Genomic DNA, 14,038 nt, shown 5'->3' with positions numbered 1-14,038 from the left:
CACTTCCTTGTGTATTGTTCTCATGAAAGCAAACTTTGTCCCTAAATGCCTGGATAACTTCTATGAAATCAGAGCCCAGCTAGCTCAAGTGGGACTAGGGGAAAGCTCCTTCTCATCTGCTGTAGGCATTTTAATTTATTTTTCTGAAGCAGCTTGCTGTGAATTGACATCCTTACTACTTCCTACTTTTGATTGGGTGATTTTGTTAAATTAAAACCTTTCTGTCCAGCAGGAGCTTTTAATTTCTTGGGAGGGTATGGATTTGCCTTCAGAAAGTGAATGAATGTAACTTAATATGCTAGTGCTTTCTAACCTACTTTTTTCCAGTTTGACTTCACATGATTTATTTGGAACATGGACGGGTTGTATTGAATACATGGAATTGCTGATGATTGCATCACTAGTCTCCTGGGAATTCATACATTAGATCATAAAAATGCTAAAATGAATCCATCTTAAGCTGGTGTTCTTATGTTTAACTTATTAAGGCTATTATGAGATTTTTAGAAATTTTATCTTTTTTTTTTTTTTTTCAATTTTTTGGCCACATGTGGAATCTTAGTTCCCCAACCAGGGATCAAACCCATGCCCCCTGAAGTGGGAGTGTGGAGTCTTAACCACTGGACCACCAGGGAAGTCCCCAGAAATTTTATCTTTACATTAGGAATAACATGTATAAATTCTTCAGAATATATAGAGCTGCAAATTAGTATTGCAGTTTGCTGTGTACATTATCTGAATATATGGAAAGGGAGTAGTTGTATATAATCTTCAGGTAGATTTAAAAAGAACAGTTACCAAATAAAAATGAGACTGTATTTAAAAGATTACTTGTCATGTTGTTTTGATTTGAGACTGACTTAACCTGTTGTGTTTTATTGTATTTTCTTTTAGGTCTATGCATGTATGATGGTATTCTTCTTGAGCAACATGATTGAAAACCAGTGTATGTCAACAGGTGCATTTGAGATAACTTTGAATGGTAGGTTCTGATTCAGTTTGCATTTTGTAATAAATTTTAAATGATTTATACTAAGCATTAGGCTTTTCTATTTTTCATACTATGCTAAATTATATCCTTGTATGGTCCTCAGCTACTCCCATGGCTTTAGAATAACATCTGTGTGATGACCCTTGAATGTATAGTCTGGAGAGTTCTAGACTGCTCTTCTATGTTCTGTATGTAGCCAGGAATCCTAAACATTGCTTACTCCCAAATGATTGATTGCCTCAGCTTCCTGCAGTTCTTTTATACTCCATTTGCTCCTTTCCTGGCATTTCTCACTTATTTAATGGCATCGTTATCATTCTACCCAGTTGCTCATGTCAGAAACCTAGGATAACATCACTTGCTCTCCATATCTAATGGATTACCAATTTTTCTCAATTCTACTTTTTACAATTTTCAAAGATCAGCTTCTGTTTATCTTCTTTGCTAGCCACCCTAATCCAAGCCACATTTATCTTGTTACCCTTTAACATATTGTCTGAACCAGAGGTTGGCAAGTATAGTATGGCCTAGGAGCTAACAATGGCTTTTACAGTTTTAAATTTTATTTACTTATTTTTATTAAAAGTTTTTTTTTTTTTTATTGAAGTATAGTTGATTTACGATGGCATGTAGTTTTCAAATATACAGTACAGTGATTCCTCTCTCTCTATGTATATATATATTCTTTTTTGAATTCTTTTCCCTTATGGGTTATTAACATTGAGTACATTTTCCTGTGCTATACAGTAGGTCCTTATTTATTTATTTTATGGGAAGCAACATATATATGTTAATCCCAGCCTCCTAAGTTATCCTTCTCCCTAATCCTTTTCCTCTTTCGTAGCCGTAAGTTTGTTTTCTGTGTCTGTGAGTCTTTCTGTTTTGTGAATAAGCTCATTTGTATCTTTTTTTTTTTTTTTAAGATTCCACATATAAGTGATATCATATATTTGTCTTTGTCTGGCTTGCTTCACTTAGTTTGATAATCTCTAGGTCCATCCATTGTTGCTAGGTGGTGCTTACGTTTTGTTGGGTTTTTTTGGCTTGGTTTTTTTTATGTGGTTTTGTTGGGGATTTTTGGGCTTACTTTTTTTAATGTGATTTTGTTGGTTTTTTTAATGTGGTTTGCAGGGTCTTAGTTCCCTGAGCAGGGATTGAATCCAGGCCTTTGCAGTGATAATGCTAAATCCTAACCACTGTACCACTAGAGAATTTCTTTTTACATTTTTTAATGGATAAATAATCAAAAGAATATTTTGTGACATAGAAATTATATGAAATTCAAATTTCAGTACTCATACCTAGAGTCTTGTGTTTCATCAATGAAAAATTTATATAAGTACCTATATAATATCCTTGATTTTGCCTCTTGGTTTGTAAAGTCTAAAATATTTACTGTCTGGCTTTATACAGAAAAATTTGCTGACACCTGCTCCAAACAGTTGAGTTATTTAAAAGAAGATTTTTTAAATGCACCTTTCATCTTGTTGCTTCACTGCCTCAAATTTATTAAATGGCTTTATTTTGTTCTCAAGATAAAGACCAAAACATTTAACATGGACAAAAGGCCGTGCATGATGTAACATAGGCACGGACAAACCATGGCCCTGTGTACCATATCTTCTGCTTCCTGCTTTGTAAATAAAGTTTTATTGGAACACAGCCATGCCCATTCATTTATCTGTTGCCTGGTACTGCTTTGGGGCTATAATGGATCTTAAGTAGCTGGGACAGACTATATATCTTCTTGAACTAAACATGCTTGCTCTCTCACCCTTTATAGTTTTTTGATCCCTGATGTAATCCCTGCTTACCTCTCCAGCCTCCTTTGTACCATTCTTCTATATTTTAGCTTTTATGTTTAATAATAATATCTCTCAATTTTAATAGTATCTCTGTTTTAATAACAGTAAGTACAAAGGCTCCTTCCCAGCCTCATATATCCCTCTTGTAGCATCTTCTGGTTTTAATTTTTAGTGTACAAGGGTAACTTTGTAGCTATTTGTATAGTTCTTTTTATATTTCCTCTACTAGAATGTAAATTTCATAAAAGCAAAAAGCTTAATTCTGTCTCCAGCTGTGTGCATAGAGTCAGTACATATTTGTAGAATGAATGTCTATTATAGAATCATCTTTAATTTGGAGAGGGCGGTACCATTTATTTTTGTAGATGTACCTGTGTGGTCTAAGTTGGAATCTGGTCACCTTCCATCCATGCAACAGCTGGTTCAAATTCTTGACAATGAAATGAAGCTCAACGTGCATATGGATTCAATCCCACACCATCGATCATAGCCCCAACTATCAGCACTGAAAACTCTTTTGTAAGTAGTTTAAAAATGCAATAACTATAGGTATCAGTTAATTCTCATGAATCAGTAAGATATTACATATATATTAGTATACTAGATATACATATATAATAATAGATATTACATTTATTGTCAGTTGAGTTTCCAACTTAAGATTTAACAAATGAATGTCTTTTTCATTAAACTTATAAGTGTCCAAGAGAGTTTGGACCATAAAGTAAGGTTGTGCTATTAGTTTTATGTTTAAAGCTTAATAACTGGGCCGGGTAATAGCATTTTTTTGACTATGAACTCCTAATGACTAGAATTCATGTACTATACCTGTATTGTACATATAAACCCTCTCTTTACCGTCAAATAACTAGTTCTTAGGACTATGCAATTTCTTTTCACATGATCATGATAGAAAATTTAGAAGCAAATGTGCATGAACATGGAGGGGTGAAAGTTAATTTTGTTTAGCAGAGCTGTTCTCAGTTCTTTTCTGATCAGCAAGTTAATTTTATAAGAGTGAATTTTTAAAATAAAATTCTCTTTTTTTTTTTCTTTGTATCTTTCAGACATTAAGGGATTTTTGCAAGAGCAGCGTGACTGACATTATGAAGGCCTGTACTGAAGACAGCAAGCTGTTAGTACAGACCAGATGCTTTCTTGGCAGGCTCGTTGTACCTCTTGGAAAACCTCAATGCAAGGCAGTTTTTCAGTGCTGGCACATTTTGGAATTCTGCACATTCGTGGAGTGCAATAATACTGTATAGCTTTTTTTGTTCCCCAGATCCACTCAGTTAATAGTTTTAAAAAATGCAGACATACTCCTTGTACTTTTTTTTTCTTGGTCATATTTTCAAAAGTAGAAAATTGCGTTACAATTTTATTTTTTTTTCAAAGATTTCTGTTAAATCTGTTGTGATTTTATATAAATTTTCCTTTTTTATAGTTTAAAATTGATCTTTTGGGGACTAGAGCTGAAGTTCCCAAATACTTTATAAGAGTTTATCAGACATCTCTAATTTGGTCGTGTCCAATTTATATAGTTTTCAAAATACTGCAGATTGTGAACAGCATATTATATAAGATTATGGGGGGGAAATCCTATATCCAGAGTACTCTACCAATTGTGTATGTGTGTGTGTGTGCGTGTGTGATTACCAGAGAACTACTAAAAGACCAACTGCTTTTTAAATCCTGTTATGTAGTTCAAGTGTTCTGCCTTGACCAATTTAATGAGTTGATTAACTGGGCCTTTATACTTAACTCAATAAAAAACTAAACAGATATAAGTTAAATAAAAAGTTCAAGTTCATTGCCCAGCGTACCTATTAACATTATATTTAACAATTGTCTACCTAAATTTTTGTCCTTTGACTCACTGATAATTTCCTAGGCGACACACTTTAGATTCACACGTTAGTAATAGGTCACTCACCATTGTTAGAATAATTGAAACTTGCTTCACTAAAGAAAGTTTAGTTAAACCTCTTTACAACATTAATGTTAGGTACATGGAGATCACTTGTCTAATAATTTAACTTGACATCATATCAGAATTGTATTATATTTGAAGAACAAAATTGAAGTTTTTTTATTTGGTGAATTTAATGTCTTTCCAGAGTTCTAAAAAGATAGGTTTTTTTTTTTTTTTAAATTTAAATTGATAAAGACTATAATTTAGCAGAAATAGGGCCATAAAGTAGAAAAATAGTCATATAGCTACAGTCATACCATACTTCAGCTTCCATGTAGGAATAGAAGTGGTAGGTCCAGTTTTGTTAGTGGAAGAAAAGGGATTTATGGAAAAGTTATGAGATGTTTCAATACTGAGTCCACCAAACACTTTGCACAATGTTATACTTCATTTGTCAGTGAATATTTGTTAAAATGTATGTCTGGTTATCATGATTGTGACAGCCTCAAGGTAGAACACACTGCAGTCCCTAGCTGAACAGAAGTTAGCCTAATAATTCATGACAGAAAATTGATTAAATGCCTTATCCTTTTAATTAAGGCTGCAGAACTGTTAACCTAAGATCACACTGTGGCAAGAGTCAATATAATTTAAGCTAGAGGTTACTTGGAGGTTATTACTCAGGTGTAATAACATTTCGCTGTCTTTGACTAGGGTTTAAAGCCCTGTTAACTTGGTTTGTACCAGCCCAGACTTTTTCCCTCTTACAAGTTGAACACACTGTTGAGTTTGTGCAGGGTCTTTCTTCAGCACCAGACATTCCACTAGTGATGGTTAGCCTTTTGACATTTAGAACTTCCAAACTTGAATCTTAGATAGTCCCATGTGTCTGACAGGCCAGCCATGAAGAATTTAAGATTTAATTCTAACTTTTTCCATGTTTGCCTTGGGTGAATGACTCGTCTTTTGAAGAATAGCTTTAAGTGACTTGGTCACTGATAAAACTCAACTATTTTGTTGACACCCTTCAATATTATTTTATGTTTGGCCATATTTAAATTTAAGATTTAATAGAGTCTAGTGAAGAAATTAGTGGAATGTGTGAATATAAAAAAATACAAAAAAAGAGAAAGCTATTTAAAATGTGGCTTTATTATATTCCTAACAGTTCAAAATTTATTACGTAGTTGCTTATAAATTGCTGTGGCTGTATAGTTTATAAATGTTTATGTACTGTGTTAATTAGGAGACCATAGAACGTGACACCAGTTTGGTTAATGTTATTGGGGTCTTTACGTAGTTGCTTTGTGGAAGAGATTATATATTAGATTAATAAAGAAAAGTTGGTAAAACCTGGCTTTATACCTCAGCAACAAAATGTACAAAAAACATAGGCTTTCAGGATATATATGCATTATTAACTCATGGCACTGAGATTAATGATAGCAGTTGATCAAACATGACTATCAAAATATAACAGGATCCTAATCATTCTTATTTTGAATTTTATTAGTTTGGGACTTTGATTGGTTGGCATTTTATCATTGTCACAATTTTAATTAATTTTGATTTTTAAAAATAGCCTACAGAACCTTAAAGCATGATTTGATATTTAATACTAAGACTTAAAATCTTTTTTGAGAGAAACATGAGGAATTGAAGTTCAGGGGCTTACCTCTATAGCATTGTGAAAATAAACTTTTATTAAGCTGATGTGAAAGGAATCCCTCCTTTCTGAAGCTGACTCTGTGGTTAGAACACTTGATAACTGTATTTAGGAAATTTTACGTCGTTGTAAAAGTTGTTATCAAGTGATGTTTTCTAATGGCTTCCTAACCCACCCAGTGCTAACGCACCCCCGTTCCCACGTAGCAGCCCCGCCTGCAGTTTGGCACTCTAGTCTTAATACTCTTGGCCCTTAAACTGCTTCCTGAACCTGATGGGCCAGTTGTGTGTACTTCAGTGTGTGCTTTTCAGCAGCTCTGTGGTATGTTCTGTGCTGAGGTGGAGCAAAGAGCAGCAGTTTAGATTATTGTCCTTCACCCCTAACTTCCAGAATCCCTGTGAAAGTCATGCTAACATCCCCAAATCTGGAGAGAAATAAAATGAGGGTTTCTGTCTTGACTGATACAGACCGTTTAACAGTCTCAGAAGAGAAAGCAAAGTTGTTTTTCCTTAAATCCAGCTGAGCCTTTTCCTTCAAAGTCCCTGGCTCCTTTCCTCTAGGCTTAAAAACAAATAGAAGCAGATACAGATCTGAACTGAAGAAAAATAGAAGTTGAGAAAAATAGAAGTTGGTCTCAGGAACAGTGGGAAGAGTGTTAAATCACCCATTCTCTGTCGAGGCTTGTGGAATGTCTTTTGTTGCCTTTGTTAAGCATGAGCAAAATAAAAGGAAACATGATATCTAGGCAAACGTGTAACAGCAGTGGTTTTACAACTTGAGAGAACAATTAAGGCAAATTCCTGGATCCTGTCCCTAGAGATTCTGATTCATTTGGTCTGAGAGAGGTTCCAGTAATTTGTACTTTAGCCCAGCTTCCAGATAATGCTAATGCCCTCAGTTTGAGGTCCACACTGAAGAGCACAGTCGCAGAGGTACCAGAGGTCAGAGTGCGGAGAGCTCAGGACAGATGTAGCTTGTGGAACAGATTTTCCACATTCACTTCACATTTGTAGAATGACTTACTAAGAACAAGACAGTCAGTAAAATGAGAACCTTGAAGAAGAAACGGAACGAGATGAGATTGTTTTAAAGGAAATAAATTGAGGGTTTAATTGTCCCAATTAATCTGTTTTATCAATACAGTATATTTGTTATCCTTGGGGTTAATAAGACTTTTGGGGGTGGGTATTTTAAAATGAAATGTTAAATCTTTGAGTATAAAATAACGCATTTGAATTGTCAGATTTTCTCAAGGCAGAGTATTTAAATTTTTACCATTCTGAGTAGGCAAAATGTATACTTTTAGTTTTATTGTAGTAACCACAGTAGAGTTCTTAAATCACTAGGGAAACCCACTCTAAACTTAAGCCTCCCAAAAGGAAAAGATTAATTTTCATGTAATAGAAAAATCCAATGTAAAGTTAGTCTCATTTTCTATGCGCCTCCACCGTAATTTGGGAGATTTTGTGGGGGCCTGGGGAGAATGGGAAAGGAATATGAAATGTTGATAAAGTCTCAAATCACTTTGTTGAAACTTGAGTTACATTCTTTGGATTCTTTTTCTCAAATAATATCCACTCTAATAATTCTGACATGTTAAGTCTACTTTTCTCTAATTATTGACTTTATTCCCTGCACACAACCTTCTTCCTATTCAGGATCATAACTGTGTAAGACAGGTTTATGGCTTTGTGGTTATAAGCTGCTGAGATCAAGTGCTTAGGTACCTGGGAATTATCTGGAATATATGGAGCCAGTGTTGGATTGCTTGGCTTGGCTAGTAAAGTGTTAGAACCTGGCTGGCAGGTTGCTGCCAGTATTCCCTGGGGCCACTGGCTATACTCATTTACTTTGTGTACTAGCAACTCTTACTAGAGAAAAAAACAATTACCACTCTTGTTTATGCCTATTCTTGAGTTGCTAAGAACAGGTCTGTTTGCAGGGAAGTATGCTGATGACATTTCCACCTAAATACTTTTTTAATGTATTAGAAAATGCTACTGCATTTCATCTCTTAATAGTCCAAATGATCTAGAAATGAGACACTGTTTTTAAGGTATTAATACATATAGTGTATTTAAATAATACATGAACCATGAACTTCCAGATGTTCAAGCTGGTTTTAGATAAGGCAGAGGAACCAGATCAAATTGCCAGTATTTGCTGGATCATCAAAAAAGTAAGAGTTCCAGAAAAACATCTATTTCTGCTTTATTTACTATGCCAAAGCCTTTGACTGTGTGGATCACAATAAACTGGAAAATTCTGAAAGAGATGGGAATACCAGACCACTTGACCTGCCTCTTGAGAAACCTGTATGCAGGTAAGGAAGCAACAGTTAGAACAGGATATGGAAAATCAGACTGGTTCCAAATAGGAAAAGGAGTATGTCAAGGCTGTATATTGTCACCCTGCTTATTTAACTTATATGCAGAGTACATCATGAGAAACGTTGGGCTGGAGGAAGCAAAAGCTGGAAGCAAAATTGCCAGGAGAAATACCAATAACCTCAGATAGCAGATGACACCACCCTTATGGCAGAAAGTGAAGAAGAACTGAAGAGCCTCTTGAAAGTGAAAGAGGAGAGTGAAAAAGTTGGCTTAAAGCTCAACACTCAGAAAACGAAGATCATGGCATCCAGTCCCATCACTTCTATGGCAAGTAGATGGGAAAACTGTGGCTGACTTTATATTTTTGGGCTCCAAAATCACTGCAGATGGTGATTGCAGCCATGAAATTAAAAGATGCTTACTCCTTGGCAGGAAAGTTATGACCAACCTAGACAGCATATTAAAAAGCAGAGACATTACTTTGTCAACAAAGGTCCATCTAGTCAAGGCTATGGTTTTTCGAGTAGTCATGTATGGATGTGAGAGTTGGACTATAAGGAAGGCTGAGCACCGAAGAATTGATGCTTTTAAACTGTGGTGTTGGAGAAGACTCTTGAGAGTCCCTTGGACTGCAAGGAGATCCAACCAGTCCATCCTAGAGGAGATCAGTCCTGGGTGTTCATTGGAAGGACTGATGTTGAAGTTGAAACTCCAATATTTTGGCCACCTCATGAGAAGAGCTGACTAATTTAAAAGACCCTGATGTTGGGAAAGATTGAAGGCAGGAGGAGAAGGGGACAACAGAGGATGAGATGGTTGGATGGCATCACTGACTCAATGGACATGAGTTTGGGTAAACCCTGGGAGTTGGTGATGGATAGGGAGGCCTGGTGTGCTGCTGTTCATGGGGTCACAAAGAGTTGGACATGACTGAGCGACTGAATCTGAACTGAAATAATAGGTTGATTATTAGTGTGATTGTGCCAATAAAATTTATAATAAACATATGTGGAAATTTGGTGATATGAAAGATTTTGAGATTTGCTTCAGAATTCTGGAGAAAAGACTAAGAGTTAAGAATCTTGCCCTGATTGTTTAGCTTGTGGGAATGCTAAACCGAAAGGAAAACAAAATCGTATACGCTTGGTGAGGCTTGAGGAAGGAGGAGAAAAGTAAAGAGAGCAAATAAGGAATTAACGCTTGTGGGAAGAGAAGAGACCACTAACAAAGCCAACTTAAAATTTTAATCTCAGTTTCACTTCACAACTGTTTATTTGCTTTAGCTATGATGTGGAATTTTTCAACTAAACTGAAAAGGCAGGATACACCAGAAGAGAAGGCAAGTTTACATGACAGTTTTCTTGTCCTGACATAACTGAAGTCAGGCTACAGATGGACTCAGACCTGGAAGGACCCTTCCCCCAGAAGGGATTTAGGAATCATAGTTTTCCTGACCACTTTCCCTCCTTGCTTTACAAGATGAGAATTGCGAAAGAAGGAGGGTACCAGTCCTAGGGAAGGCAAAGCTCATCTGTAAGATGGATTTGAAAATACTGCACCTGTGTCTGAACTGGAGTTTGGATCATAGGTTTTCTTGAAGTTCTTGTAATTTTAATTCAAAGAAGGTCCTCCAACCCATTAAAGTAGGGCCTCTCAACCTTTGTGCTGAAGCACATGTCTGCCTGGGATTGGCTTGATGTGACTTTGCAAAACAATTTTGCCAAAGACCTATTTCAAAATCCGTGCAAGAAATGCACTCCAAATTGTTCATGTTGCTTTTAACAAAACTTTTTATTGTTTTTAATAACTCCTAAGTCTTAAAATTTGCATTCTAGGAAGCCATTTCTCCTGAGACATGTATGTAACCCCTGCTGCACTGCTTATTTTTCTTGGGGTGGGGTGTGTGTGTGCACCTGTTTGTACCCATTATCTTAGGAAACATGGAGTCATTTGCTTTAAAATGTACATAATGTACACATTATAGTCACTTGCTTTAAATGTACATAAAGTTTATGCATAATCTGCACTATAGCATTATACTTAAAGATTATTACAGTAACTGAAGAGGATGTGTTCCAGGAAATTTGCATCCAGAAGAGGCATGTGAAAGATAATGTGAGAAGTGTAGCTGTGAGTTTGAAAATGTTAAAGAGAGTTACAATGCCAAGAAACCAATTAAATACTGTCCAGAGTAAAGTAATGACAAACATGCTGGAAACCTAAGCCTCTGAAAGTCTTGAGGAAGGCTAAAATGCTGGTTTTATAAATGTTGCCTGTGAATGAATGGCTGGATGGAGGAATGGATTTGGTTAAGGCAGTGGTTCTCAGCTGGAGGTTTTGTCCAGGAGACACTGGTGATGAGACATTTTTGATTGTCACTCTTGGGAGGGTGCGGTGTGTAACTCATGGTCTATAGCTGGTAGAGCCAGAAATGTTATGAAACATCCTACAGTGGCCAAGACACATTCCCACAACAAAGAATAATCTTGGATCAAAATGTTAGTAGGGCAGCTGTTAGGAGTGTTGGAGGAGGGTGCTGGGAAAGGCGAAGAAAAAGATTGAGAGACAGAGACCAGTGGACCAGCATATGCTTGCTTAGAGGATACTGGAATGGATCCTGGGAACCATATCCTTTACCTGGGACCTGGGGTTGGTGGTGGGGTAGAGTGAGGAGGGCAGTTATTTTCTAACCAAGACTGAAAGGATTTCCTATTAAGGAGGCCTGGTATAGTTTCAAGAGTCTCCTTTGCTTCCCTGTAGTTTTTGCGTATTTAAAATTGCTTCGACAGAGGAAGACTTTCATTCCAAAAATAAAGAGCTAAATTGAAGGTGACAAACATTTTTGTGGGAAAAGACTGTCAAGCCAACAAAGAGAAATGGCTGTTAGTAAATAATGTCTGGTTTTGATTAGGAACAGAGGAGAAGGACTTTGAGGGCTTGAGGTTGGTAGTGGGCCACTGCAGAGCACGGAAGGGGACACAGAAAGAGGCTTCACATTGTTTCCTGGGGAAGTCCCTATTTCCTTGGAACTTGTGTGAGCAAGTGAACCATGATCAGAAGCAGCTTTGAGGTAAATAAGTTTAAAAATAGCCTAGCATTGGTGTAGGACTATGCCGGGGTCGAGCCCTGGCTGATCCAGGGTATTCGAAGGGGAGACGGCGTCGGCGACTTATTTAAATATTCATCAAAGATATAAAGAGTAATAGAATGAGGATAGCTCAGTAGGAAAATTCAGTAGAGAAAAGAGGCTGAGTAGCTTGGTTTACGCGGAAAATCAATATAACCTGTGACACCAGGTTAGCTCTGACCACAGAGGCCGCAGGCGCCCTCTCGAATAACGGAAGGTGCCCCACCTTAGACACCTCGAGTGGGTCTTAGAAGCCCAGGCAAATAAATGGTCACAGAGGACCTCCGTGCTCCAGATGGAGACTCAGCTGGAAATTGAGGAAAAAAATGACATGGGGAGACCAAGCTTTGGTGAACAAGGCCCGTAGCTTTATTTTCAACAGGGGCTTTTATACCCTAAGTTGCACATAAAGGATAATAGGGGATGTGAAATCATGCAAAGTCAGCAGTCTTTGATCCTTATCAAAACCAGGGTTTCTTTCCTGCAAATTTATCTTATACAAAAAAATGGTTGAGGTGATTTACATCATCTTCTGGCCAGAAGGCCTATTAACATTTTATGACTCTTGACAAAGGTTTGTCAACCGTAAGACTTATTTTCTCTAAGAGTAATTATTTTAAGGTTTGGCGCCATCCTCCGAAGGCATTAGATAAAGTTGCATTCCTATAGGGCAGAGGTGCAGTGGGTTTACAACAAAGGAAAGAGTTTATTACCTTAAGGGTCTAAAGTTGCTAACACCGAGGCCACTACTTATTTTTTCTACATACCAACTATATTAATTAATACACATTCAAGGATACAATACAGGGGATGTGGAAACTTGGCAGCAAGCATTGGCTCATCAATGAAATCTTTTACTAGTTTTATTCTGACAGTTTCTAACTCTGAGAGGCTCTAAGCTATTTGAATATCTTAAGCTTCCGGTGCCTCTTGAGGCTGGGAGACTGTAAACAATCGTTTGCATAGCTGTAGGAGTCCGGGTAAACTTGTCAGGCGAGTTAGAGAGCGATCTGAGTGGTTTGGATTTAAACACTCCTAATGCCCAGGAACTTTATTAATTGGAGCTGTAAGTTAACTCTTTGTCAGAGAGAGCGAGATGGTGGTGGGGGACAGCCCCCAAGTCAGAGGTGAGAGCACAAAGCAATAAAGCAGGCAGACTCTGGTTTTTTGGGGGTAGATGCTCGAGAATATCCAGGGGGACTCCTGAGGCTCGATCCCGCCTTTGCGTATGCCAAGCCTCCTTCCTCATGACCTTTGTCATGAGTGGAGTGCCTCTCGCTGGCTCCCGGCAGGAATATTTTTTCCCCTGGAGAGATTCGTATTTATGAGTTGGATGGTAAAAGATGATTAATATTTCAGATTAATAAGAGTCCAGAAACGTCTAACAATTAAAATAACTTGTGTTTAAATCCTCCAGGTTTCCACCTTTTCTTAGGCTGACTGAGAGTGTGGTGGGGAATAGCTCTGGAGTCTGTAGGAAGAACAAGCAAATCCACACTTGAAAGGCAACTGTGTTCTTTTAATATTCCAACTGCAGAACAGTGTTTCTGTTTAGCTTCTTAAAGCATGTTTTGAGGTTTCTTTGTGTCAGGAAATGTGGAGGCTAACAATTGTGAAGATGTATAGTGCAGTTCCTGCATTCAGGGAGCTTATAGTTCAAGTTAAACACAGCACAAAATAGTAAGTCCTGGTGAAAGAAGCCTAACAAAGGGGGCTACAGAAGTAGAGGGTGGGGCATTGGCTCTAAACCCTTGAATATAGAATTTTTGGTAAATGGGGGAGGGAGATTGGGGAGGCAAGAGGAACAAGGATTTTGGAGATGGGAAAGTGCAGAGGAATAGAATCTCTGATAATTCCTGCAGGGAAGGATCATTGAGGGGAGGTGTCTGGGAGAGGGTGGGAGGATGAGGGGTGAGTGATGTGATGGGAAATGGGCTGGAACGCTAGGTTGGGGGGAAGATGGTAGAGGGCATTGAGAGCTGAGGAATAATTGGTCTGCATTCTATGGATTAATAGCCAAGGAGGGGTTTTGTACAGGTGAGTAGTAGGATCAGATCTGGTTTTGAGGTGATTTGGCTCTAGGTGAGGGTGTGGGGGGCTGGAGCAGAGGGGAGGCAGAGGTTCTAACAAAAATATTCTGGTATCCTCATAGCATCTTTTCAGATATTTTTGACCTCAGAGACAAACACACAGTGATTTATGCAGTT

At 37.5% G+C, this 14,038-nt stretch overlaps 1 protein-coding gene across 1 annotated transcript in view; it reads left to right on the top strand.

The window, feature by feature from the left end:
* SELENOT (selenoprotein T) overlaps positions 1-7,118 on the top strand; it is a 30,787-nt gene extending 23,669 nt beyond the window's left edge. The window contains exons 4-6 of the mRNA XM_005904793.3: positions 895-982; positions 3,162-3,315; positions 3,864-7,118. Of these exons, the coding sequence (XP_005904855.3) occupies positions 895-982; positions 3,162-3,286 (213 nt within the window). The 3' untranslated portion in view covers positions 3,287-3,315; positions 3,864-7,118. The remainder of the gene's footprint in view (positions 1-894; positions 983-3,161; positions 3,316-3,863) is intronic.
* Positions 7,119-14,038: the final 6,920 nt, after the last annotated feature.

Source organism: Bos mutus, chromosome 1 (genome assembly GCF_027580195.1).
Source record: "Bos mutus isolate GX-2022 chromosome 1, NWIPB_WYAK_1.1, whole genome shotgun sequence".
NCBI lineage: Eukaryota > Metazoa > Chordata > Mammalia > Artiodactyla > Bovidae > Bos > Bos mutus.
Note: the sequence above shows the minus strand (reverse complement) of the source record. Positions and strands in the feature narration are given on the sequence as shown.